The sequence below is a fragment of the Haliotis asinina genome, chromosome 11 (genome assembly GCF_037392515.1).
Source record: "Haliotis asinina isolate JCU_RB_2024 chromosome 11, JCU_Hal_asi_v2, whole genome shotgun sequence".
Taxonomy (NCBI): Eukaryota; Metazoa; Mollusca; class Gastropoda; order Lepetellida; family Haliotidae; genus Haliotis; species Haliotis asinina.
In genome coordinates, this window is record NC_090290.1 from 8,285,175 (window position 1) to 8,312,533 (window position 27,359).

The 27,359-nt window shown below is 38.7% G+C and overlaps 1 protein-coding gene across 1 annotated transcript in view; it reads right to left on the minus strand.

Annotated features, from left to right (window-relative positions):
• Positions 1-887: 887 nt before the first annotated feature.
• Positions 888-27,359, minus strand: part of LOC137256133 (sodium-dependent proline transporter-like) — a 49,460-nt gene continuing 22,988 nt past the window's right edge. Inside the window, exons 2-14 of the mRNA XM_067793836.1 lie at positions 18,109-18,325; positions 17,567-17,698; positions 16,986-17,259; positions 16,471-16,603; positions 14,954-15,088; positions 14,492-14,595; positions 13,899-14,023; positions 13,524-13,636; positions 13,025-13,156; positions 12,224-12,323; positions 11,982-12,082; positions 3,848-4,021; positions 888-2,155 (exon numbers count right to left, since the gene is read on the minus strand). Coding sequence (XP_067649937.1) covers positions 2,024-2,155; positions 3,848-4,021; positions 11,982-12,082; positions 12,224-12,323; positions 13,025-13,156; positions 13,524-13,636; positions 13,899-14,023; positions 14,492-14,595; positions 14,954-15,088; positions 16,471-16,603; positions 16,986-17,259; positions 17,567-17,698; positions 18,109-18,307 — 1,854 coding nt within the window. The 5' untranslated portion in view covers positions 18,308-18,325 and the 3' untranslated portion in view covers positions 888-2,023. The remainder of the gene's footprint in view (positions 2,156-3,847; positions 4,022-11,981; positions 12,083-12,223; positions 12,324-13,024; positions 13,157-13,523; positions 13,637-13,898; positions 14,024-14,491; positions 14,596-14,953; positions 15,089-16,470; positions 16,604-16,985; positions 17,260-17,566; positions 17,699-18,108; positions 18,326-27,359) is intronic.

Genomic DNA, 27,359 nt, shown 5'->3' on the forward strand with positions numbered 1-27,359 from the left:
TCCATGCAGGTAGCAAAAATACTTAAGTCCCTATGATCCCTAGTATAGTGATCAACCTTCAGTTGTTGGTGGTCTATACTCCGTTTCTATATTGTATCGTCGTCAATATAGTTAAGTAGTTCAACTCTTTTAGATTTAATTACTTAGAAATTAAATATCTGTTTGTGATAATCTGATTGTTTTACTGTTGTTCGTTCACAGGTGTTTATGTTTTAATCATTATATATCTGTATCTTGGTTTAGTCAGGACATGGCTGAAATATTGACGATGGGACTTAAAAACGTAACTCACTCACTCACTCACTGTTGTTGGCGTGTAATGCCTGAATGATCATCCGGAACAAAAAAACACAACAGGTTATAAAGAATGCTATATTAGGAACAAATATATTATATTAGGAATGCTAATATGTTGTACACAGTGCGAGAGTAAGTTGGGTGTAACACCGCTTTCGGCAATAGCCCTGCAACACCAAGGCCAGCAAAACCTGCAATGGGCTTCACAAATTTTATCTCTTTGGGGAAATGGACATCGGTCTTCGGCGTGACGCGTGAGACATAGTGGACTCGTGACAGGGAGTGAACTGAACAAAGGTAGCTACCTACGTCTTGCCATCGGCCACATATATCCACATTTATCCACAACACAGCAGCAGCCCAGGATGGTTGTAGGGAGCTTCATTCTTGCCCATGTTCGTTTACCTTCGCTGACTTTCGTCTTAAAACTGAGTTTCTGGGATGTGTATTGACCAAAGTTGTTCCAAAAGACACTTGTTCTTTTTCTTAAGTGTTCAAAAATGTGATAATGGCTGTTTTTTTCCATGGTAACGAAAGACAACATACATGTGCTTCATAGAAAAACTTGCAATGTTTAAGTATATATACTCTTGACTTCTTTCTCTGGTACCAAAAGACTGAGTGCTTCATTTATTCACCTCTAGTAATGGAAACATAGACACATTATATCATGTGCTATGCCATAGTCACTATATGTCGTGGGTTTGAATGTCTGTGTATCTGGCAGTCTTTTGGTTTGTCAAGAACAGGAACGATAGTTTTTGCAGCCATGAATTATTAATATCGGATTTCACAAAATATTACCTTAGTTACAAAATTCTTGAATATGCTATGAATAATATCTGGATACTTCACAAAAGGTATTTTTTTGAAAATAATGAATAATTTTTCTCTGATGATACATCTATCTATCCGAAATAGGATCCCTATCTTTAGACTCTAGAAAGACGTTAGCAAAACCATCTCAAACCCATCCATTCGTCGTGAAAATGACGTTTGTGGTTTTGCACGTGCAGTCGATCACGTGATATTTGCATCGAAGTTTTCTTCATTTGCACGTGTTTGCGTTGGCCTCAATACTAAAAAACACTTTTAAACCACAGTTCTAACAGTACTCAGATTCGCGGACGTTAGGCACAGAGTCTGAAGACGTTGTCGTGAGCGGTATGCCCAATGCTGTGTATAGGAAGCGTACAGATTCGGAGGCGGAAGTTCCATAGTGTCGGATGCTTTCTGTTGGATCAACCGTTCCCGACTTCTGGTCATCCGTGGACACCTCACAGCTGCTGCTTACTGCGACCAGGTGTTCACCCCTGAATTCATAAATCATGGCCCACTTCTACAGTTTCTTCTTCCTCTTTGTTTGTTTTTTTTTGACTCAGTATATATATTTATTAGCTTTACATTTTTGATAATCATGCCAATAACATGAGTGAAAATCACTCTTTTCTGACGAATGACACTAGTACATAGAAAACTCCAAAAAGGGTTTGTGCTTCTAAGACATCGCACGCAGACAAACTGACAGACAAACAGACATACAGAAAGATAGACAGACACACACGCACGCGCGCGCGCGCATAGTCATAAACATCTATTAACGTATAAGAGAGCTCTTGATTCGTGGAAATGTGAACTATCTATATGTACGTGGTGTGAAGTGTAATGAACGAGTGGTGGACTACAGTGGACTGAGATATCTTAAGGTCAGAACGTTCGTAGCGGGTTACTTAAACACGTCAAAAAGCTTCTCCTTGAAGATGTGTCTTTGTGTCTTTTGGTTTATCAAATGTGCCTCCTTGTAGCTGACATCTGCAGGGCACCAATCCTTATCAGGCTTCAAGGCCAGTTTCACTCTCTGAAATATGGAACACGTTGGCTAGTATTTCAAGGATGTTTCATGATGAAATATAGAGATGTTATTTTTGATAATATATGGCCTAACAGCACAGCAAAAAAGAAAATAACTTGGATACGGATACTGGGTAATGTAGGTTTCCTGTGGGTTTCAGTACATGGAAACGCGCGGTGGGAGTTTCCGTACAGTTTACAAAACTGAAACTAACAAGTCTTAGTTTCCGTCATGTCGCTGTTGTATGCAAATCTAACAATGTACATAATTGTGAACTTCCAGCTGACTCAGATATGGAGTTAGGTCATCTGTCATCTGAGCAAAAGGCCAGTCTGTCAGTGCAAATGTGGACACGATTCCAAAAGTCCCAGTTACCAGAAACAAAACAATGTGTGAGACTTCTGGGCATAGCTGGTGAATCACGCAAATTATGAAGAATTAAAAGTTAAGGAATGATCAAATCATCATCTAGGCAATATCGTAGATTTCAGATTCACATGGGCCTATCTGACGAGTGTCACCAGGGTGTATACACTTTACAATGTTCAAAAAAATTGAGTCATGACCCAACCATCGTGCTCACATGTATATATATTTCACGTATGCGAGAACGTCTGAGTTCGGTAATGTACCACACATATTTGTAAGAACGTGGATAGATATACTCGCGCCTTTGTACTACACATCAAACTGTTAAGGGAACACTTTAGTATGCTGCAACATATTGTGGGGGGATTGAGTAAATACTGAGATTGAATACTTGATTTATTCGAACAAATCCCAGTTAAAAGGTAGCGTCAGCTAAACCTGTGAACTGACCAATCAGAATACAGCTTAGCATATCGTTGAAGTTAACATTCGTGCATGTTAACCGTTTGAACTTTTACCATGGAAAATCGAACAATTCCGAATGCTATTTTACACTATCGTTTCAGAGTGATACATGCGGAGGAATAAGTATTCACAACAACGAGTACTCAGTCGCTGAAAATAGCATTTGTCAATATTCCAGGATGTCATCTTCCACAAAAAATCATTTAGTAATAACCGTGTCATCAAAAACCCATACGCGTATATATTGCAGGTACAAATCTGTGTTTCATGCGGATTTTCGATGGTTCAGAGATCATCGTTAGCAGCTAGGAAAGAGAAAATCCAATAATCGTTTCCTATGTCCCGCCGAATCATAAATAGTAACCGATGTTTGATTGGTTAAATCCCTTCGCGTTTGATTGGATGGTCATAGGTCAGTGAGAGGATAGCTAATGCGACCTTCCACAAGGGCTTGTTTGACTCAGTATAGCAGTGTTACGAATAATACTGACTGAGTGACTTAAGATTTAAAGTCATAAAGGCAATGTTTCAGTCATACCGTGGCTAAAACTAGCTCTAAATTCACAATACAATGTACAAAATGGACTACTAATCACTACGAACTGAAATAAAACTAAGTCCAGGTGTATTCAGGCTGCATTGTATTACCGATGCCATGCATTTGTATTTACTTGTACCGATTTGTGAACTAACGTGATTTCAGAATAGATCTTGAGTTGTCACTTAGATCATGTTTCCTTGTTATTCGTGAATGTGACATGCATGTTCTTCATTGACTGATTAACACTGTTTTCTGGGACAATCAGCGAGTGACGCCGGCAATAATTCAGCCTTTGGTGCCGATAAAGTAAAACCACAATATACCTTCTTTAGAGAACTCGTTGACCTCTGTTTTCTGACAGCAATGACAATGAAGACTGGTAGAGGGAGAAGAGGCATCACGGCGAAACACCAACCAATTATGTTGGCGTAACTGGGAAACACGTACTTGCCATAGGTCGGTGGCTGGTAGCTGATAATTGTAAGGATGCAAACCATCTGAAAGATAAATACCAATTTCAGTCTCAATGTAATTGTGTTGTGTGACGTAATGTATCATCCAACGAAAACCATTTTGTGGGAACTTACTATCAGTTCAAATGACTCAGGTAACACCTCGCCAAATTCAAGGGAAGATCACCTAATATGGGATCTGAGGGACTTAACCTCTTACATGGTCTTACACCATCCCTCTAGCAACTGAGTGAGAGTGTGAGTTTAGCTTCACGCCGCACTCGGCAATATTCCAGTTATAGGGCGGCGGTCTGTAAATAAGCGAGTCCGGGCCAAACAATCTAGTGATCAACAGCAGGAGCATCGATCTGCGCAACTGGGAAGCGATGACGTGTGTCAGTCAAGTCAGCGTGCCTGACCATCCGATCCCATTAGTCGACTCTTATGACAAGCATAGTCGCCTTTTATGGCAAACGTGTTGCCGAAGATCTATTCTTCCCCGGATCTTCAGGGGTCCTTTTGCAACTGACGACTGTCAACAGATGTAGCTAAACGTAAATAAGAAAATCGTATTTTTTTGCATTAGATCATGTCTGTAGGCTCCTATCAAGGGTAATCTCTCTCTCTCTCTCTCTCTCTCTCTCACACACACACACACACACACACACACACACACACACACACACGCCAGCCTAAATGTAATGATGAAATGAAATATTTACCTTTACAATGAAACTAAACGAAACAAATCGTTAAAGGTCCTATAGTTAAAGCAATAACAACCAAACAAAAGTGAAAGACTTGAGGAAAGACGTTCTGAGAACAGAGAAGTGCCAAACTTTACAATATTCTCATTTTACAAATTATTGCCGGACAGTGATGAAAGTGAGTGAGTGAGTGAGTTAAAATTTAACGTCACATCGGCAATATCTCAGCCATATCGTGACGAGAACACCTAATATCAAAATTAATTATATGTCTATTATAAAACCTGTCAACGAAGGACAGTAAAGCAACTAGAATATCAAAAATGGAATTAAAACTAGCATGGAAAGTTAAAAACAACATCACCATTAGGACAATACACTATAAAATCAGGCTATAGATCGCCAACAACTGAAGGTAGATCACCAAACTAGGGACCATGGGGACTTACAGTACCTTTGCTACCTGCATGGACCCTAGTTGGATTTACATCATCCCTTCAGCTGCTGGCGAGTGTACAATATGCTAGCCAAAATTAAAACAACAAGAATACTACGATTAAAAAACCTGGTAGATTTAAATTTACATCGAATGTTTTTGGACTTACGTACCCTCTCAGGAGGACAATAATTTTACAATACTTCAACCCCCTTTGAGGGTACAGCCACTAACAATTCTAGTTCCTAACCTAAATTACCAATCATTAAAATACATTTATATACAGAACATATTACTCAAAATTCAACGAAGAAATCAATTTCCTTTAAAAAAAACAATAATTAAATGAGCGCTGACTGTGTTAAAAAGATCCTTAACAGTGTTTACAGAAAAATACTTATCCCTTATGATGGAGAATTCAACACAGTCAAGCAGGATATGCTTGACCGTGACTCTCTCATCACAATGGATACAAAACGGAGGATCCTCACCTTTTAAAAGGTATGCATGAGTGTATCTTGTATGGCCAATACGACATCGTCGCAAAATGACTTCTTCAAATCTGGACTGACAACCCAAGTATGTATACCCAATGTAGGGTTTTATTTCATGTAGTTTATTTATACCTACTTGGGTGTCCCACTTCTTCTGCATCAGATCACGAGTGTAAGCTCTAATACTAGCTTTGTAGTCAGAATAAGGAATACGAAGTGGTGTCACAGATTTGTTGAGTGCTGCCTTAGCAGCACGATCGGCCATTGCGTTACCGGAAATGCCAACGTGGCTGGGTAACCAACAAAAGACGATGTCGTATTGACCAGTAGCAAGATCATTATATAGTTCAATAATTTCAATTAAAAGTGGATGTTTACAAGAAAGATTTTTAATAGCATGAAGGCAAGAAAGAGAGTCGGAATAGATTATATATTGTTTATGTTTATGGCGTCTTTGAATATATTTAAGAGCTGTTAATATGGCGTTAGCCTCAGCGGTAAAAATAGAACTGTTGTCTGGTAATCTAGAAGATATTGTTCTGGATCCAATGACAGTGGCACAAGCTACTGCGCCACCGTCCTTGGACACATCTGTAAATAAGGATTTATAACTGCTATATTTATGTTTCAATTGATTATATTCTTGTTTATACTGTAATTCATTAGTTTCTGATTTTTTAAATGTGGTCAATGTTAGGTCCACTTGGGGCCTAACCAACTGCCAAGGAGAAGAAGAAAGAAGACGGGAAGGAGCTATATTTTCCAGCTCAATGCCGGCAGCAGCAAGAAATGGTTTAATTCTTAAACCAAGAGGCGGTAGAAGCGAAGATTTCATATTGTATAAGTCCTCACACAGAGGACTGAAAACACAGTTATATGCAGGGTTTGACTCACTGGAATATAATTTTGTTACATACTGTAAAGCTAATTTGATACGTCGCTGCTCAAGAGATGGCTCATCGGCCTCAACGTACAGGCTGTCAACAGGTGAAGTTCGAAAAGTTTCAGGTTGCTTTTACAGGCTCCACCATATACAATGGAGCCATAATCAAGTTTTGACCGGATCAGTGATCGATAAAGTTGCAGGAGGGTAGCTTGGTCCCCTCCCCATTTAGAATTTGAAACGACTTTCAACAAGTCAAGTGTCTTCAGGCATTTAGTTTTGAGGGATTTGATATGTGGTAGAAACGTTAAATGTGAGTCAAAAATTAATCCCAAGAACTTGGCCTCCTTTACAACTTTGATGGGAGTGACATCTAGAGATAGTTCTGGGTCCTTATGTGGCTTATATGTTCTGCAAAAATGTATACAATTAGTTTTGGACTTCGAAAACTTGAAGCCGTTTTCAAGACACCATTTATTTATTTTGTTTAAACACAACTGCAGTTGCCGTTCAATAGTATGCATGTTTTTCCCACGACAAGAAATATTAAAATCATTCACAAATAACGATCCATCAATTGAATCGTTTAAAACTTTTGATAAACTATTTATCTTTATGCTAAAAAGTGTAACAGACAAAATACTGCCTTGTGGAACACCCTGATCCTGATTGTAATGATCAGACAGGGTAGAGCCCACGCGGACCTGGAATTGTCTGTTATGTAAAAACTTGGCAATAAATTGAGGCAAACGACCTCGCAACCCGAAGTCATGTAAATCTCGTAAAATGCCATATTTCCAGGTAGTGTCATATGCTTTTTCAAGATCAAAAAAGATAGACACAGCGTGTTAATCAGTGCGTTTTTTACAAATGATTCTAAACGCACTAAGTGATCGACAGTACTTCTGTTTTTGCGGAAACCACATTGTATGTCTGTGATAAGGTTATTTGTTTCCAAGTACCAAACAAGTCGATTATTTATCATGCGTTCCATGGTCTTGCAAACACATCTTGTTAATGAAATCGGACGATAATTGGATGGATCCGTATGATCACGTCCAGGTTTAGGTATTGGTACTACTATGGCGTCACGCCATGACGGAGGAAAGTTACCCGATGTCCAAATATCATCAAAAATATTTAGGAGAGTTTCTAGGCAGGATTCTGGTAAGTGCTTCAGGAGTTGATAATGTATGTTATCAGCTCCAGTAGCAGTGTCATGAGCCTGATCAAGAGCAGTATGGAGCTCATGAATAGAAAAAGTTTCATTATAATCTTCCCCATTATCAGAATTGAAATTAATAGTTTTCTTTTCTTGTTGTTTTAGATATTGCTGGAATTTTGGTACATAATTTGAAGAGGAAGAATGTTTCGCAAGGGTTTCACCCAGTTTATTAGCAATATCTGATTTATCAGTAAGCAATTGATCTCCATGTTTAAGATGATGGACAGTAGATTTAGTACCTTTACCTTTGATTTTCTGGACCATGTTCCATACCTTTGACATAGGTGTCCGAGAATTAATTTTGGATACATAATTTTGCCAAGATTGGCGTTTGTTCTGTTTAAAAGTACGCCGTGCTTTAGCATTTAAAATCTTAAATTTATTGAAATTATGCACCATAGGATGGCGACTGAAATAATGTTCTGCTTTTTTCCTTGCCTTCCTAGCTTGTTTGCACGCATCGTTGAACCATGGTTTCCTTATGTGTGGAACTACAGAGGACTTTGGTATACACCCATCAGCTATGGAATTCAGTTCATCAGAAAAGCATTTAATAGCATCGGGAACGTCAATAAAACTTTCAGGTATAAGTTTTTCAGCACTCAGTGTTTCATATAAAGCCCAGTTAGCCTTTTTAAAATTTCGTCTTGATGATGGAGGAACATCGGATGGAGTTATAGCTTTTAATATAGTAGGAAAATGGTCACTTCCACATAGGTCATCGTGGACTGACCATTCGAATTCATTTAGTAGTTCAGAATTTGTCAATGACAAGTCGAGAGCAGAATAAGTCCCTGTACCAGGATGTAAATATGTGCTGGAACCATCATTATAAATACATAAATCATTGTCAGAACAAAAGTCCTCCAACAATTTACCTTTAGTGTTTATATTTACACTACCCCAGAGTGGGTTGTGCCCATTTAAATCTCCCATTATAATACAGGGCTTCGGGAGCTGATCATATAGAGCTTGAAGATCAGTTTTAGCAAACGTCGAAGACGGCGAAATATAAAGAGAGCATAGCGTAAACGCTACATGTAACGTAATTCTCACTGCAACAGCCTGCATATTAGTATTAAGTGTAACTGGGCTTTGAATAACGTTTTGTTTCACTAGAATGGATGATCCGCCAGTGGCCCTATCACCTGAAGGTGAAAAACAATGATATGTATTAAACTGACGAAAATTAAATGTATCTGTTTGTTTTAAATATGTCTCTTGGAGACATATCGCTGAAGGTATAAAATCTTGGACTAATAGCTGTAATTCATGTAAATTAGTCCTTAATCCTCTGCAGTTCCACTGTACAATATTACTGGAATAAACTATGGTTTGGGGGGATTTATTGGGGATCTACCCCGCACTCTTTTGGAGGGCGACAAGCTATGTGCCCTAGAATGGACGTTTTCAGAAACGTCCATGTCTTCAAGAGACCCGTATTTATTGAACAATTGAATTTTGTTCTGTGACCCTTTTGGAGCTCTGCCACTTTGTTGTTTTGAAGCATCAGGCTTTGGCTTCGGTTTATTTTTCGCAGTTTGTTGACTATCAGCTGTGGTTTGAGACTTTGAGTTTGACTGGGATGATGATTTGTGATCAGAAGAAGACTTTGAGGTACTAGGAAGTGATTCCTCAGTCTGAGATGATATAGCAGGGTACAAAAGCTGTGGAGAATCGCAATTTACCCAAGTCAAGGTAGTTTGGCAGCCTGTGGTTGATGTAGTGTTAGATTTAGATCCCGATGATGTTTTTGCTACTGTAGCATAAGTTTGTGGAAGATCAGATGTCTTTACCAGTTTTTTGGCCTCGGAAAAAGAGATATTTTGAGTAAATTTGATTTTATTGATTTCCATTTGCTCTTTCCAAACAGGACATTGCTTAGAAAATGAAGAATGGTCGCCTGAGCAATTGGTGCATTTTTTATAATCACTGTCACAATCTTCTGTTGTGTGTGTCTTCTCACCACAGTGAGCACACACAACAGACAATGTGCAAGTATTCACACCATGTCCATATTTCTGGCATTTAAAACACCTAAGCGGGTTGGGGATGTAGGTATCAACTTGTATGTTACAATAGCCTGCCTTCACTGATTTAGGAGCATTTGGACATGAAAAAGTAAACAGATAGGTATTAGTTTGGAATGTTTCATTGTTTTTTCGGGTTGAAAAGCGCTTGACATACAGCACACCTTGATCTTTCATTTCTGATCCTATGTCAATTTCGGACATATCAGCAAACAATCGATCACGATCTCTGATGATACCTTTACTAGTATTCAAGGTCTTGTGAGCAGAGACCGTGACGGGACTGCCCACGAAAGATTTCATGTTCATCAGGTTCGTTGCTTGTTGCTTTTTCCCGCATTCGACTAGCAGGGCACCCGAACGCAAGCGTCTAATGTTTTTCACCTCTCCAGCAACACCTTGAATACCCTTGGATACAGCAAAGGGGTTCAACTTTAACGGTGTCTTGTCAGGAGTCTCAATAACAACGAAACGCGGCCAATATTCAATCGATGTAGACGGTCTATGGTCAGTTTCAACAGGGTCAATATCAAGTGGACGTTTTGTTTTTTTGGTTGGGGTTTCATACGCCATAGTTAGTGTAATATGGTTCATCATCCGAGCTCCCCACCCACCACGGAGTATCACAAGGACAATGCTAAAGCAAGCGGGCCTCCAGCTTGCAGCACCAAGGATACCCGGATGATATACTCCAGTAGAAGAATTACAAAGAATTAATCCACCAGATTGGCCCATGAGCCACCGCCTTCTGGGCATAAGACTCTAGGCAAAATTCAGAACTTCAAATACATTCCAAAACCAGAAAGGTCGATGAATAATTCAGCCAAGACCGAAATTAAAAGTCCAAATAAAATTTGTGCAATGACATATATATATATAATTCATGCACAGGGCTTGGCATGACCAGCCGATTGGTTGAATCGGGCCAATTCAACCACCCGTCTAGGTGAAGTAAGGGCCAAAGTGGTGTGTTAGGCAAATGGAAAGCAGTTAAAAGTCCAAATGTCCTCAACCACCAGGTTCCCGTCCTCCACCGACACGGGACGCAACCCACGGCCAACAGGTTGCCCAATTTAGTCGCCTCTTACGACAAGCAATGGGGTGCTGTGGACACATTCTATCCCGGGTCCACACGGGAGAAGAGCACTTAGCATTACCCAGCACCCACCACGAGGAGGTGGCTCTTCATGGGTGCCAGTGATGAAAGAAAGAAAACTTAAAGAAAATTAAATTACTTCATCAAAATGTTCAGACCTATACTTAATTGTATAAAGTAAAACCTGTCCATCTGTATGCAATGAAAATCATCACACATCACTGTTTATATATCAATGATCTCAAATTGTACTTTGGACGCACACACTATGCAGCGCTCCGAGCCCTTTGTATTGTGACATCATAGCTTAGTCATAAAGTGTAATCTATAACATCATCTGCATGATGATCACACTGACAAAGAGAAACCAGATAGATTTGAAGAAATTAAATCTGTGTTAATGATAAGAATTGTAGAAATTATGTCGGTTTTAAGGATATTCAGACTCGGTCTGTGTGTGTGTGTGTGTGTGTGTGTGTGTGTGTGTGTGTGTGTGTGTGTCACTAAAAAGAGTAGGTATATTTAATTTTGCGAGCATACCCCTAACCAACGGCCATGTTTGGGAGAAAAAGTCCTATATATTTTCATAGACGTGACACGTTTCCATGACGTGTCACATTTCCCTTATTTTCTATTTATCATATGTTTCTATCTGTTTCCTCCTTGACTTCACCATTTGCACTTTATCAGTCTTGCAGATCCATTGTTCCCAATGTAGGAAAAGATGTAGGCTTCAAACTGGTAGTAATGATTATTGCATTTCGGGTGAGGAGAGCGCACGTGTAATCGATATAGCTAGCCTGTAACTTTGTCGGAGAAAACATCCAGTCATGCTCATGGTCCATGAGAGTTTCCAGCTGTGTGGATTACAACCTGTCACCGTTCAAGGCCCCATCCGTAATAAAAGACACGTTTGAATTAATCAACAAAAATACGTTTAGTAAATCTCTTTGGTATGCTTCATGCCTGTGTTCGAAAGTGTTCAAAATCATTATTTATTTCTGTAGAGCAGTGCCTTATCGTTCTCCATAAATATACGCAGATTGGTAAGATGTGTGATGCCCATGTTTTGGCAGTGCAGGAATGTTGCGTAAAGCAGAATAACTACCTCACTGTCTGTATTAGCTTTCTTACCAACAAGATTGCCGGCGTAACAAACGCCAAGGGAACCTTAACTGCCGGTGAAAGATGTTTTCCCGTCATCATGGCAACATCACTACTGAATCGTTTTGCCCCTGAAACAAACACATATTCTTCTTCACACATTATGTCCACACATGTATGATATTTACCTTTACAATGAGGTGATTTATTTGAAGTAACTCATATATCACTTTGAAATAAGGACTTTGCAGGTTGAAGCTGTATGTACCAACCGTATATCCACATCACGGCAACACACTCCAGTGTGCAGAACACCATAGGTCCCAGAGAAGCTACATACCAGTCTACCAGCTGGAACATGTACGGCCCTCCCTGCAACACAAATATGAAATACCATCGCACATACTGATACCACTTCCACGATAACAAAATCAATATTACGCTACAATTGCTACCACTGTTTTAACTAACACCTAAACCTTCTATTTTATCAATTGTTTTGTTAGCTATTGCTGGAAGTAGTATGAAATGGTTATCGTTCAACAACTACACGGTAACACTTTTAGGAAATAAAACCTTCAAAGTGTGCCAATCAGGGAGATGCTATTGCTTACACTTGGGCATATATGTTTCATTGTGATTAATAACACTATAATAAAGTCTCAGTGTATTTTATGCATCCCGTAAAAAAATCAAACCTGGTGTGATTTTAAAACCTATTTTATCACTACTGTTACATATATTAGTAATGACTATGGTCGCTGCTTCTTTCGTTTTGTTAGCTACTGCTGGAGGTAGTATGCAATGGTCATCGTCCCACAACTATACACTAACACAGAGCGATGGTATTGCTTACACTGGGACATTTATATTTGATTATGATTAATAACACTATAGTAAGGTTTCGTTGTATTTTATGTATCCTGTGCTTACAGACCGCCGCCATATAGCTGGAATGTTGCTGGGTGTGGCCTAAAACAAAACTCACTCACTCACTCACTCATTATGTATTCTGTACAAAACACAAGCCTGGTGTGATTTTAAAGAAAATGAGTATTTTGTATAAAGGTCACCTGTGTGCAGAAGATGATTCCAAAGAGGAAGAGTATCAGGCAGCCTCCTCCTGTAACAAGCGGCCTCCTCTTTCCCAGCTGCCGCGGATACCCATCAACCAGAGCAGTTATGATTACTTCCATTCCCAGGAACTGTAAGGAATTGAAGTGTTTAAATACGTAGCTTCTAAAGGCAGTGTGTACTTTAAAATTCAGTAGAAATGTTAACTACATAGTTTTATTCATAACGGTGAAGTTCATTACGCTGGAGCTGCAATGATCAGTTTTACAATTTCCATTCCTTTCACGCTGGTCACTGTACGGAACAGAAATGCGTCAAGACACCAAGTGTGCTGATGAGTCAGTGCTCGGCATAAAGAGTGAAGCACAATATGCCCATACTAGTGGAGATATAAAAATGGATCTCTGTCCGGTGGAACGTTGAACACTTTGGGATCTGTGTACCCCTTAGGAGGAAAATACTCTGTACCTGTGAAACGTTGAACACCTGAGTTTGTACCTGTGAATCCAAACCAACCATCAGGAGCATCAGAAAGAACAAGAACGACCACAGCTGAGGAAGCGGAAGCTGGGCCAGTGCTTCTGGATAAGTTACAAATCCCAAACCTGGACCTACAAGAATAACATTTAATATATTCATGCACATAATTATCTCTCACAAAATTGAACGGGTGTATTTGCTTAGGGGTATTTGCTAGTTACCAAGTTGCAGTTTCTGAGCCGACGTCATGTTATATTATAAAATACGATGAAAGTCTACAGTTCTTAGCTTCATAATTTTTCCTGTCGTCGTAAAGTAAGGTGAGACTCTCAGTACTCTCGGGCATGTCTTTACAGTGAATGTAACGTCTTAACATGACTATGTATCCCCTACCTGTTGAAACTACCTTTGCAATAGGAACACCAATTTTCTGTGCCATCGACCCTAGAACAGCAAACGTTACCAGGCCAGAAAAGATGCTGGTTCCTTCTGATATTATGGACAGTATGAAGCAATCTCTGTGAATACAAATAATGATTCAATATACTTACAACTATATTTGTTATATTTACTGAGACAGCTTTATCTCCAATATGGCATGTGTCAAATTTCAACAGGACTCAAGAGAATGGGTCTTCAGAAGCTGTGATATGTACGAAGATATCTTTAACATATTCCCATACTACAATAGACCATTTCCCTTTCAACGGCTCTATAGCAATAATTCATTATCAAGATGGAGATACAGATTCATGAAAAAGAGTTATAAATTTAAGAAATAGTGGGGTGAGGTATTGTAAACGTATTTTCCTCCTAAGGGGGACTCAACTCCCAAAGCATTCAAAGTAAATTTGTCCCCAGCTGGATGATTATGTCAAATCAACGATGTGACGGAAGCACAGCCGATCTGACTGAAACTCAAAATTCAAGGACTGATGTACCGAGAAATAACACTCAGTAATTCTCTCATACAGTCAAGTATTCACCTGAGACATGGTAGACGGAAAGCTTTGTAGCTTGCAGCTGTCCCAACTGCCCCGTAGCCAGGCCCAAGCGAGTAGAACACCTGCAGACAAGCCTCTAGCCATACCTGAATTAAATAACATTCAGTCACCACCAACTACATTCGTCTTGGGAGAGAAGTGAAAGAAAGTAGCAATGGGTCAATGAAACGTAAGGAGCTTTACTATACTCAGGTTATTATTCAACCGTGACACGGGTGATGACTTCTCGATTGCACAGCCGTTTAATTAACACTTGCCTATGTTTCGCCATTCCTGTCACTTAACACACTCTGCATACATAATTTATTTTGTAATAGCGTTGTTGATAATGGTAATATTTCAAGGATTCGCATCAAAATTATTGATCCCGTCACATGTTTAAGAAGTGAATTAAAGGAAGTACGTGTTTGAACTGAGTTAAGGATGTCATCATCATTTTCCCACCTGCACGTCAAGTAGTTTTGCGAAGTCAGGTACGAGGTAGAAGATTATTCCATCAAGGGCACCTGGTTGAAACATCGTGACTATAAAGATGGAGGTGAGGAGAACGTACGGCAGAAGTGCGGTCACATACACAACCTGTTGGTGGGAAGATATAATCCAGTAATATGCTTTAGGGCACATACACATATTTACAGACGAATCCAATAATTGTTACGCGATACAGTTATTAGTTCCCTGTTTATGTTGCACTTCGTTACACATTACGTGTTGGATATTTCAGAGGTTGTCGGACAAGGGTCATAATCTCCGTGTACAGGCGTGTTTTAGACTATCGGTGGCAATCTTTACGTACGTATTCCCTTATCCTTATTAACAGAACTATAATACTAAGATTTTTCCCTTTTGAATTAAGTATTTTTTTAAGTCTCACGCAGGTCAACTTGTAAACAATGACGAAGAAACAAAACAACTTTGTATCCATTAAAACCTAGGTCAACCTGAAGACAAGAAATCGGAGGACATTACAACCAGAATTTCAGAGTTTTAACATACCTTACCCTGACCATCTTTGTGTGTGTGTGTGTGTGTGTGTGTGTGTGAGAGAGAGAGAGAGAGAGAGAGAGAGAGAGAGAGCCCAAACCTCCATAACTGCAATTAGATCAATGTCCACATCACCCTAACGTAACACACAAGTAAGTATAATAACACTGCGCGCGTGTCAGGCATATTCGCTGTCTAACTACTACTGCTATCTTACATCCTGCATAAACAAACATTTCTCAGCTTAATAACCATCCTTCTTAATATCTCCTACGTAGGACGTACTCTCTAACGTAGTACTTAATGTATGATATTTTAAGGAAAATCACCTTACTACTCTTCCGTAACTTTCTGTATTGACGAAAACAGAAATATTTAACGAAAGTGTTACTGGCTTTTGCTTAACAGTTTTGCAAAACCATTGCTCCCCCAAAAGGGTACACGAATGTAAATTCCCAGTACAGTTTCATCTATTAGGTTGTTAATCGTAGTTTACTACAAACATCGTAAAGGCTTTGTGATTAATGCATTCATGACAACTGATTTGACATCACTGACGACAGAGAAATCAAATCCCTTCCACAAGTATCCGTTCGTTCTGGGAATAGGTTCCTCCTTATATGCAATTACCAATGAGAATGTTCTGAAAGTAACATGGTCCATTTATTAATAACAAACGATGACCACCCAGAGCATCAAGCTATTTAAAGTAAACAAATTGCAATTCATTAAAAAATCTATGGATTTTTTCATGAAAGAAGAAAGAGTAATATCAGATTCTGAATGTTGCATCGATTTCAAACAAATTACAATTTTAGCGCCCAGTGCACATTTCAACACCTGTGACCACAAATCAATTTGCGAATCGTGAATATGGACATTCCTGCATTCATAAATTAATGGTACGTGCGGTGTCAAACTTCTAATTGTGTTTGGTTTGTGGTTTTCTTGTTTGTTAACTTCTTCCGCCAACTTACTTTTCCTGAAGACTTGACTCCACGGACAAGGCACAGAAAGATAATAACCACTGAACCAAAGAGACATCCCAGTATATGCCACTGTGCAAACCCGATATCCTCTAATCCGGACGAGACATTGAGTACATTGTACCTGCATAGCAGAGAGAGTCGTAGAAACATTTTCAACGATATAAGGCACAGGGTATTGTACTCTTCCCGATAAAGTTATGAGTTATCGAGTGTTATGACAACAACACTAGCCTATCGAAGGAATATTCACAATGTACGATTGCACCTTGTATTTGCGACATTTCAAACGACTATTTGTCTTAGGAAAACATTCTACTTACAAGACATCATCGTCTATTCCTGTTTCTGAAACTGTCGAAATAACATTGTGACCCATTTCCTGAAGCAGAGAATCATTTTCTTTTCATGTTCCAATATATGCAATATATACGTGTATCCCCATGGATATTATGTGTGCATACGACGCTTTGTCTGGATGCAAGGCATCACGACTGATATCTTACTGCCAAAATTCCTCTGCTGGTGAGTGAGCCAAGGTCACATTTTCCCATAAGTCAGTAATCGTAACGGAAGCATTGTTTGACGGAGCCGTCAGGTTGGTGGTGTGAGCATTAGTCACAGTTTCCACACACAGGTCGGTGTTCCATGTGTTGCCACATGTTGTCCAGGGCAGAACAACGGAGCAGGACTTCACCATGTAGTAGATGGGCCAGGCCAGATAGAGGTTGTAGTAGGACGTAAAGATGGAAGTGAGCACAACACCCCCAATACCAATCCCTGTTCATAGCAAAAAGACATAACATACATCTTTAATGGTGAACATATTAACGTTATTAACAACGAACAATTTTACTGTTACATTACAACATAACCAAAAATGTGCTTGTCGAAAACACACACAACAAATGCTCAGATAATCAAACAAATTTCGTACAATTCATTGAACATGATTCACAAAACAGTTGCATATCTCTTCTCTATACTGATTAACAAATATTGAAGTATTGTACAGCATGTAATTATGTTGACAGCACATCTACTTTTCATTTTTATATTTATATCACGAAAAGTAATGTACACTGGCCTTTAAACAGTGGACAAAAGGTCCAGACTTGTTGCGAAGCCTTTCCCGAGAACTGAGAGAGTGCTGACTCCAGGAAGAACATTGGAAACCCAGTGATCAGAAGACAACAGATGAAAGGCAACAAAAAAGCACCTGAAAGTACACCACTGTGTTCCATTCAGTCATTTCCTGGCGCAATGTTGTAAACATGTATATAAATACTTTAGGGAAAAGGTGAACTTGTAGACAAAGGTGAGTGAGTTGATATCTATAGCCACATCGGCAATATTCCACTCACATCATGACCAGGAGATTTCATACCTTGAAGGTGAAAATATTTTGAAGAATAAAACCTGCCGAAGATGCATATGGACAGTAAAGCTGCTAGAGTATTTCAGAAACTAAAGTATGATTGATAATTTTAAAATTTACAATATCCCTAGCAATTTTTGTCCAGTATACATTGCAGATCCTGAAATTATCTCCATTAATTAGGACAATATGTAATCGTAAGTGGTTCCAGTAGTGATATCGGTGAATTGATTTTAGTATAGGATTCTTACCCCCGCCGTTCCTGCTGCAGATGTATGGAAACCTCAGCAGGTTGCCTAATCCGACACAATAGCCAACCATAGTCAGCAGGTAATCTAGATGTCTACTCCATGATTGTCTTTGATGTAGAGACCCGTCTCTTTCCCCATCAGAATGCATTTGAGTCATAGGGAGTGCGTGAATGGGTTCGTCTTCCTCTTTGTTGGCCATGATAAGGTTTAGAATTATCTGAAACCATTAACGTTCTATGAGATCACTAAACCCAAACCTATGACATTTCAATGTAGGTTAATATAGCTTTCTGGAAATATGTGCATTTTCTATCATCGATTCATTCAAGTTCCCAATAATGATGGTTTCCACTTCTTTATCCCCCAGGATGCCGAGGTTTCTTTCAGGCACACAGTTTCATGAGTTTTTATAAGTGAACGTTGTGCGAGAATTGCGCTCAAGTGGTACTGGATTTACGTACGGATATAAAATTACTCAGAAATGTAGAATACTTAATTTCCTATCCGTTGGTATATCTATAACTGCGACTTCCTCTGGGCTTTGAGAAACAGACACTGCTAAATGTTGTCTAAAACTTTTGTGTGCGTTAAAAATGTTATAAGGTCAAAATTGTATCCACGACAAATAGTGTAGTACAGATCGTTGACTTTAGAGTTGCTATATCTAGAGATACGATTAATACCCAATCGTCGGGATAAGAGAATATGTCAGTAGTTGAATAACATAGATTTATCAAGGATGATTCACAGATGGCAGTTAATGGAATTTTCCCGATCATGAGGCATATGTGAGACCATGGAATGGTGTACTTTTAGCAAATCAGAGGGAAATGAAAAGGGTCATGTGACAGGGTTGGAGCACGTTCGACTACCTTAAAAAGATCCAGTCAGCACCAAAAGCAGTGAGGGCTCGTGCTACACATTTGGTAGAAAGTTCGAACGCCAGGATTGTACATTTCCATAGTTGGGATAGGACTTGCTCCATCTTGTCCAGGCCACGACATTGTGTAATGAGGAAAAGGATCGAGTAAACCTATGTGAGTATAGAACCTTGTGTTGAGTGATTCTTGGAATGCCAGAGGGCCAGTACATGAATGCTATGTGTTAGTTAGGAGTCCCGGTTGTCAGACCGATCATTGCTATAATATTATGTAATAGCCCGGACGGACCAACCGAGTATGCAACCAGAGCTTACATCACCCCCGACAAGTCAGAACGGCCATCGTAACAGGTAACTGGTAATAGGGTTACTAACCAAAGCATTAAATTTCTCCATTTTTTTATCGGGCACCAATATAAGCACTCTACAGGAGGGTATTCGGGCCACGGTGAACAAATTTTTGGTGTCGCCATCTCCTACGTAGGACATACAATCCTTTTAAAGTTTCGGATTATGAGTGAGTGAGTGAGTGAGTTAATATTTAACGTCACATCGGCAATATTGCAGCCATATCGTGACGAGAACATTCTTGAAAAAAAGAATTTATGCATATGGTAAAAACCTGTCAATGAAGGACAGTAAAACAGCTAGTGTATCACAATAAGAATTAAAACTAGAGAGAAAAGTTAAAACCAATATCATTATTCGGACAGTAAAATGTAAAAACAGGCTATAGATCACCAACAACTGAAGGTAGGTCACCATACTAGAGGCCATGGGGACTTACAGTGCTTCTGCTACATGCATGGTCCCTAGCTTGATTTACACCATCCCTTCAGCTGCTGGTGATTGTATGCAAGATTAGCCGCAAATTAATAAATAAATAATAAATAAATAAATAAAATAACCGAAATACTACGGTTAAAAAGATGGAAGACTAAATTTGACTTTAAATGTTTTGGGACTTACGTACTCTCTCGGGAGGACAATAATTTTACCGTACTTCAAGCCCCCTCCAGGATACAGCCACTAACAATCTCAGTTACTAATTCATCTTCCAGTCACAAAATACTTATGTATTTACATGTCAGTCAATAAATTCAATTCTTTTAAAAATGCAATAATTAAATGATAACTTACGTCAGTAAAAAGGTCCTTCATAGTTCCTGATTTAAAATAATTGTCCCTTGTGATGGAATATTCAACACAGTCAAGCAAGACATGCTTGACCGTGATTATTTCATCACAAGAGATGCAAAACGGAGGATTCTCACCTTTCAAAAGATATTCATGCGTATACCTGGTGTGGCCAATACATCGTCGTATGATGACCTCTTCAAATCTAGACCTACAACCCAGGTTGGTGTAACCAACATACGGTTTTATCTCATGTAATTCATTGATACCTACTTGGGTGCCCCACTTCTTCTGCATCAGATCACGGATGTAAGATCTAATGGTAGCTTTATAATCAGTATAGGGAATATGAAGTGGTGTCACAGATTTGTTTAGCGCTGCCTTAGCAGCAAGGTCAGCCAAAGTGTTACCAGAGATACCAACATGGCTGGGTAACCAACAGAAGACGATGCTGTATTGGCCAGAAGCAAGAACATTATACAATTCAAAAATTCCAGTGAAAAGTGGATGTTTACAAGAAATATTTTTAATAGCCTGAAGACAAGAAAGAGAGTCTGAATAAATTATATATTGTTTACGTTTAGGGTGTCTTTGAATATATTTACGACCTGTTAATATGGCGTTAGCTTCAGCTGTAAAAATAGAACTATTATCGGGTAATCTAGAAGATATTCTTCTGGATCCAATGACAGTGGCACAAGCAATTGCGCCACCGTCCTTAGACCCATCTGTAAATAAGGATTTATAATTGCTATATTTATGTTTCAGTTGGTTATATTCTTGTTTATACTGTAATTGATTAGTTTCTGATTTTTTAAATGTACTTAATGTTAGGTCAATTTGTGGCCTAACCGACTGCCAAGGAAGAGAAGAAAGAAGACGGGATGGAGCTATATTTTCCAGCTCAATGCTAGAAGCCGCAAGAAATGGCTTAATTCTGAGCCCAAGAGGCGGAACAAGGGAAGACTTTTTGTTATACAAATCCTCATAGAGAGGATTAAAGACACAATTAAATGCGGGATTAGACTCATTAGAAGCTAATTTTGTTATGTATTGTAAAGATAGTTTGATACGACGTAAGTTGAGAGAAGGCTCATCAGCTTCGACGTATAGACTGTCTATAGGAGAGGTTCTAAAAGAACCGAGACAAAGTCTTAGGCCTTGGTGGTGCAAGGATCAAGTAGTTTTAGGTTGCTTTGACAAGCTCCACCATATACGATGGAACCGTAATGAAGTTTAGATCGGATCAGTGATCTGTATAAGTGAAGGAGGGTAGTTTGATCCCCTCCCCATTTTGAATTTGAAACAACCTTTAATAAATCGAGTGCCTTCAGGCATTTGGCTTTTAGGGATTTAATATGCGGCAAAAAGGTCAAATGTGAGTCGAAAATAAGTCCCAAGAACTTGGCCTCCTTGACCACTTTGATTGGGGTACCACAGAGATATAGTTCTGGGTCTTTATGGGGTTTGTATTTACGACAGAAGTGTATACAATTGGTTTTTGATTTAGAAAATTTGAAGCCGTTTTCAAGACACCATTTATCTATTTTATTTAAACACAGCTGCAATTGCCGTTCAATGGTATGCATATTTTTACCACGACAAGAAATATTAAAATCATCCACAAATAACGATCCATCTATTAAATCGTTTAAAACTTTAGATAGACTGTTGATCTTGATGCTAAGAAGAGTGACAGACAAAATACTGCCTTGTGGAACACCCTGATCCTGATTGTAATGATCAGACAGGGTAGAACCCACACGGACCTGGAATTGCCTGTTATTTAAAAATTTGGCCATGAATTGTGGCAAACGACCTCGCAAACCGAAATCATGTAAATCTCTCAGAATGCCATATTTCCAAGTAGTGTCATATGCCATATGCCTTAGCAGCAGCCTTGTATGGGGAGCTGGGAAGGTATCCATTACATGTCACCACTATGTTCAACTCCATTAAATACTGGCTTAAGATCTTGTATATGCCCAGCAACAGATATCCTAAGGCTTGTTACTTGATATTGCATCAGTTGGATGAGGCTGGAAGACCCACATGGGCCTCAAGAATTAAACATCTATTGAATATGTTAGGTTTTGGAGTTGTATGGTTGGAGCAAGGTGTTGGAGATTCCTATCTTTTCCTTAGAAATGTCAAAGAAAGGCTGCAGGATTGTTGGAGGCAAACATGGGCACTGTCTGTGAGTGAAACCAGTAAACTCACAAATTACTCCCTCATTAAATCGCTGTTAGAGCCTGAAAGGTATTTGTATGATATTAAAAGTAGAAGTTTACGAATTGCTCTTAGCAGATTTAGATGTGGTAATCACAAACTAGCAGTTGAGACAGGGCGATGGGGAGGAATTTCGAGAGAAGAGAGAGTTTGTAAATATTGTTATGATAATCTGAATGTTATGGTCGTTGAGGACGAAGTTCACTTTATTACTTCATGTCACTTGTATAATAATTTGAGAAATAAGTTTTTGCCAAGCATTAGCACAAGTAGCCTTTGCAATGTTGACAAATTTGTAAAAGTAATGAAAGATAGCTCTGTGTGTGAACATTTATCCTTGTACATCATGAAATGTCTCCTGAAAAGACAAGCCTATCTCAGAGTGTAAAGACAAAATTATTTAAAGGGAATTTATGAGCGCTTCATTTACTATCATCAGATCTCAATGATCACTGTAAACTGTACTGCCAATATGGTTTGATCTGTATTACTTGATGCCATAACCATACACAAGGAGCACTCCACTCGCTTTCAATGTATATATTATTGTTAATGTTTGACTTGAATGTTTAATGATGGATATATATTTTTGGAAAAATGCTTAATGTTGTTAAGGATGAAGCTCACCTTATAATTCTATGTTACTTACATAAATAAATACGTTTTTGCCAAGCATTAGCGTAAGTAGTAATCTTCACAAATTTTGTGAAAGTAATGAGAGACAGCTCTGTGTGTGAACATTTATTTCTGTATATTATGAAATGTCTCCTGAAAAGACAAGCTGATTGCAGTGTGTAAAGACAAAATTATTTAAAGGGAGTTTATGGGCGCTTCATTCACTATCATCAGATCTCAATGATCACTGTAAACTGTACTGCCAATATGGTTTGATCTGTATTACTTGATGCCATAACCATATACTGGGAGCACTCCACTCGCTTTCATTGTATATATTATTGATAATGTTTGACTTGAATGTTTAATGATGGATATATATTTTTGGAAAAAATGCTTAATGTTGTTGAGGATGAAGCTCACCTTATAATTCTATGTTACTTACATAAATAAATAAGTTTTTGCCAAGCATTAGCATAAGTAGTAATCTTCACAAATTTTGTGAAAGTAATGAGAGACAGCTCTGTGTGTAAACATTTATTTTTGTATATTATGAAATGTCTCCTGAAAAGACAAGCTTATTGCAGTGTGTAAAGACAAAATTATTTAAAGGGAGTTTATGGGCGCTTCATTCACTATCATCACAATTTCTATGATCACTGTATACTGCACTGCCAATATGGTTTGATCTGTATTACTTGATGGCGTAACCATATACTATGAGCACTTCACTCGCTATCATTGTGTATATTATTGATAATGTTTGACTTGACTATTTATTGATGGATATGTATTTTTGAAAAAAATACTTATGTGTGAATCACATGTACTCTGGGCTGGAGGCCTATAATACTGTAATAAAAAATCTTGAATCTTGAATCTTGAAACAAGTACCCAAACCTGGACGTGATCATACAGATCCATCCAGTTATTGTTCGATTTCATTAACAAGCTGTGTTTGCAAGACCATGGAACGCATGATAAATAATCGACTTGTTTGGTACTTGGAAACCAATAACATTATAACAGAGATAAAATGTGGTTTAAGTAAAAAACAGAAGTACTGTCGATCATTCAGTGCGTTTGGAACCATTTATAAAAAAAATGCGCTGATTGAAAGACAAAACGCTGTGTCTATCTTTTTTTTCTCTAGAGAAGGCATATGACATAACCTGGAAATATCGGATTTTTAGAGATTTACATGATTTCGGTTTGCGAGGTCGTTTGCCTGAATTCATAGCGAAATGTTTAAATAACAGACAATTTCAAGTCCACGTGGGTTCTACCCTGTCTGATCATTCCAATCGTGATCGGGGTGTCCCACAAGGCAGTATTTTGTCTGTCATTCCTTTAAATATAAAGATAAACAGTTTATCAAAAGTTTTAAACGATTCAGTTGATGGATCGTTATGTGTGGTGATTTTAATCTTTCTTGTCGTGGTAAAAAAATGCATACTATTGAACGACAACTTCAGCTGTGTTTAAACAAAATAGATAAATGGTGTCTTGAAAATGGCTTCAAATTTTCTAAATCAAAAACCAATTATAGACGCTTTTGCCGTAAATATAAACTTCATAAAGACCCAAAACTATTTCTAAGTGGCACGCCTATCAGAGTTGTCAAGGAGGCTAAGTTCTTGGGACTTATGTTTGATACACATTTGACCTTTTTGCCCCATGTTAAATCCCTAAAAGCCAAATAATGCTTGAATGCACTCGATTTATTAAAAGTTGTTTCTAATTCAAAGTGGGGAGGGCATCAGACTACCCTCATTCACGTTTACAGATCACTCGTCCGCTCAAAACTTGATTATGACTCCATCGTATATGGTGGACCCTGCAAAAGCAGCCTGAGACTATTAGATTTTGTCCATCACCAAGGTCTAAGACATTGTCTTGGTTCCTCCAGAACTTCACCTATTGACAGTCTCTACGTTGAGGCCGATGAACTATCTCTTACACAACGTCGTATTAAATTATCCTTACAATACATTACTAAATAAGATTCTAATGAATTTAACCCTGCGTATAACTGTGTGGTCAATTACACTTTATGAGCATTTATGTGACAAGAAGTCTTTTCTTCTTCCACCTCTAGCACACAGAATTAACCCTTACTTTCTTCGGCCGGCATTGAGCTGGAAAACTCAATGACTCATTCCCGTATTCTCTCTTCTGCTCCTTGGCAGTTGGTTAGGCCACAAGTTGACCTAATATTAACTGCATTTTAAAAAATCAGAAACGACTGAATTACAGTATATACAACAATATAATCAATTGGAACATAAATATAGCAATTATAAATCCTTATTTACAGATGGGTCCAAGGACGATGGCGCAGTGTCATTGGATCCAGAACAATATCTTCTAGATTGTCAGATAATAGTTCTGATTTTACAGCAGAAGGTAACGCCATATTAACGTATCTTAAATATTTTCAAAGACACCATAAACGTAAACACAATATATAGTCTATTCAGACTCTCTTTCTTGTCTTCAGGCGATTAAAAAATTAACATGTAAACATCCACTTTTAACTGAAATTATTGAACTGTCGTATTCCACGTAAGTCCCAAAACATTCCATGTGCGTTTGGACTTCCACTGGTTTTAATCGTAGCATATGTGTATTTTTAATTTGTGGCTAGATGTGACAAATAAATATTTATTTAAAGGTGAGGATCCTCCGTTTTGTATCCCTTGTGATGAAAGAATCACAGTCAAGCAAATCCTCCTTGCATGTGTTGAGTATTGCATCACAAGGGATCAGTATTTTAATTCAGGAACTCTGAAGGATCTTTTTAATAACACAAGCTCTCATTTAATTATTGCATTTTAAAAAGAATTAGATATATTGACTAAATTGTAAATAGATACATATTTTATTATTGGAATTTTAAATTCATAACTGTGCTTGTTAGCGGCTGTATCCTCAAAGGGGGTTGAAGTGCTGTAAAAATAGTGTCCCCCCGAGAGGGTACGTAAGTCCACAAACATTCAAAGTAAATTCAACGTTTTTGATCGTAGCATAAGTGTCTTTTTATTTGCATGGCTAGATTTCCCAAATTGCTGACAGCTGAGTGGATGATGTAAATCCAACTAGGGTCCATGCAGGCAGCAAAGGCATTGTCCCCATGGTCCATAGTATGGTGATCTACCTGATTTTATGTTGTATTGTCCGAATAGTGATACTACTTTTAACTTTCCACACTAGTTGTAACCCCATGTGTGACATTCTAGTTGTTTTACTGTCCCTCGTTGACAGGTTCTTATAGCATCCATATATGTCATTTCAGTATTAAATGTTCTCGTCACGATATGACTGAGACATTGCCGATGTGGCGTTAAATAGTAACTCACTCACTCACTCTTACTACATTGAATAAGAAGAGAACCTGTACGCAAACGTCAAACGTTTTTATCATCTCCTCCTATGTCTTGTATGCATTTTGAAAAGGCAAAAGGGTTGAGCTTCAAAGGAGCCTTATCAATAGTCTCAAGTACTATAAAACGTGGCCAATAGTAAATAGATGTGGACAGTCTTTGTTCATTAACATCAGGATTCATGTCAAGAGGACGTGTTTTCTTGGTAATAGGGGTTAGTGTTTTAAGGTTCATCCGAGCTCCCCACCCACCGCGGAGTACCACATGGACAATGCTAGAAACAAGTGGGTCTCCAACTTGCAGCGCCAAGGATACTCGGATGATATACTCCAGCAGAAGAATTATGAATAGCTAATCCACCAGATTGGCCCATGAGCCACCGCCTTCTGGATATAAGACTCCAGGCAAAGAGCAAAACATCATATTGCAAATCATTAACATTCGATATGAACAAATGTGCCAAGTCCAAAAGTAAAACATTTTCAAATTAAATTTGTGCAGTGACGTACAAGTCCATGCACAGGGCTTGGCGTGACCAGCCGATTGACAGAATCGGGCCGATTTTACCACCCGTCTAGGTGAAGTAAGGGCCAAAGTGGTGTGTTGAGCAACAGGAACATGGTTCAGGCTCCTATTGCCCTCAGCCACCAGATTACCGTCCTCCACCGACACGGACCGAAACACACTGCAAACAGGTTGCCCAGTTCGGTCGCTCCTTGCGACCAGCAATCGGGTGCTATGGACCTAGGGGGTTTGTACAGCTCTTAGCGTTACCCAGCACACACCCACCCACCCACCCATAACTGTCGAATCGAAACGTAAATGAAACACATGGCTAGTTGTAAACTCTAAAACAGTGACTGAAACAGTCAAAAAGGAAATGGTTTCTGTGTCTGGGGGAAGTAAGTTGACCAGACCATTTCAGATTAATGTATATTTACATATATCGAGAATCTCCAACAGGAGTCCTACGTAGGAGATGGTAAGCCCTACTTAGGAGATAGTTA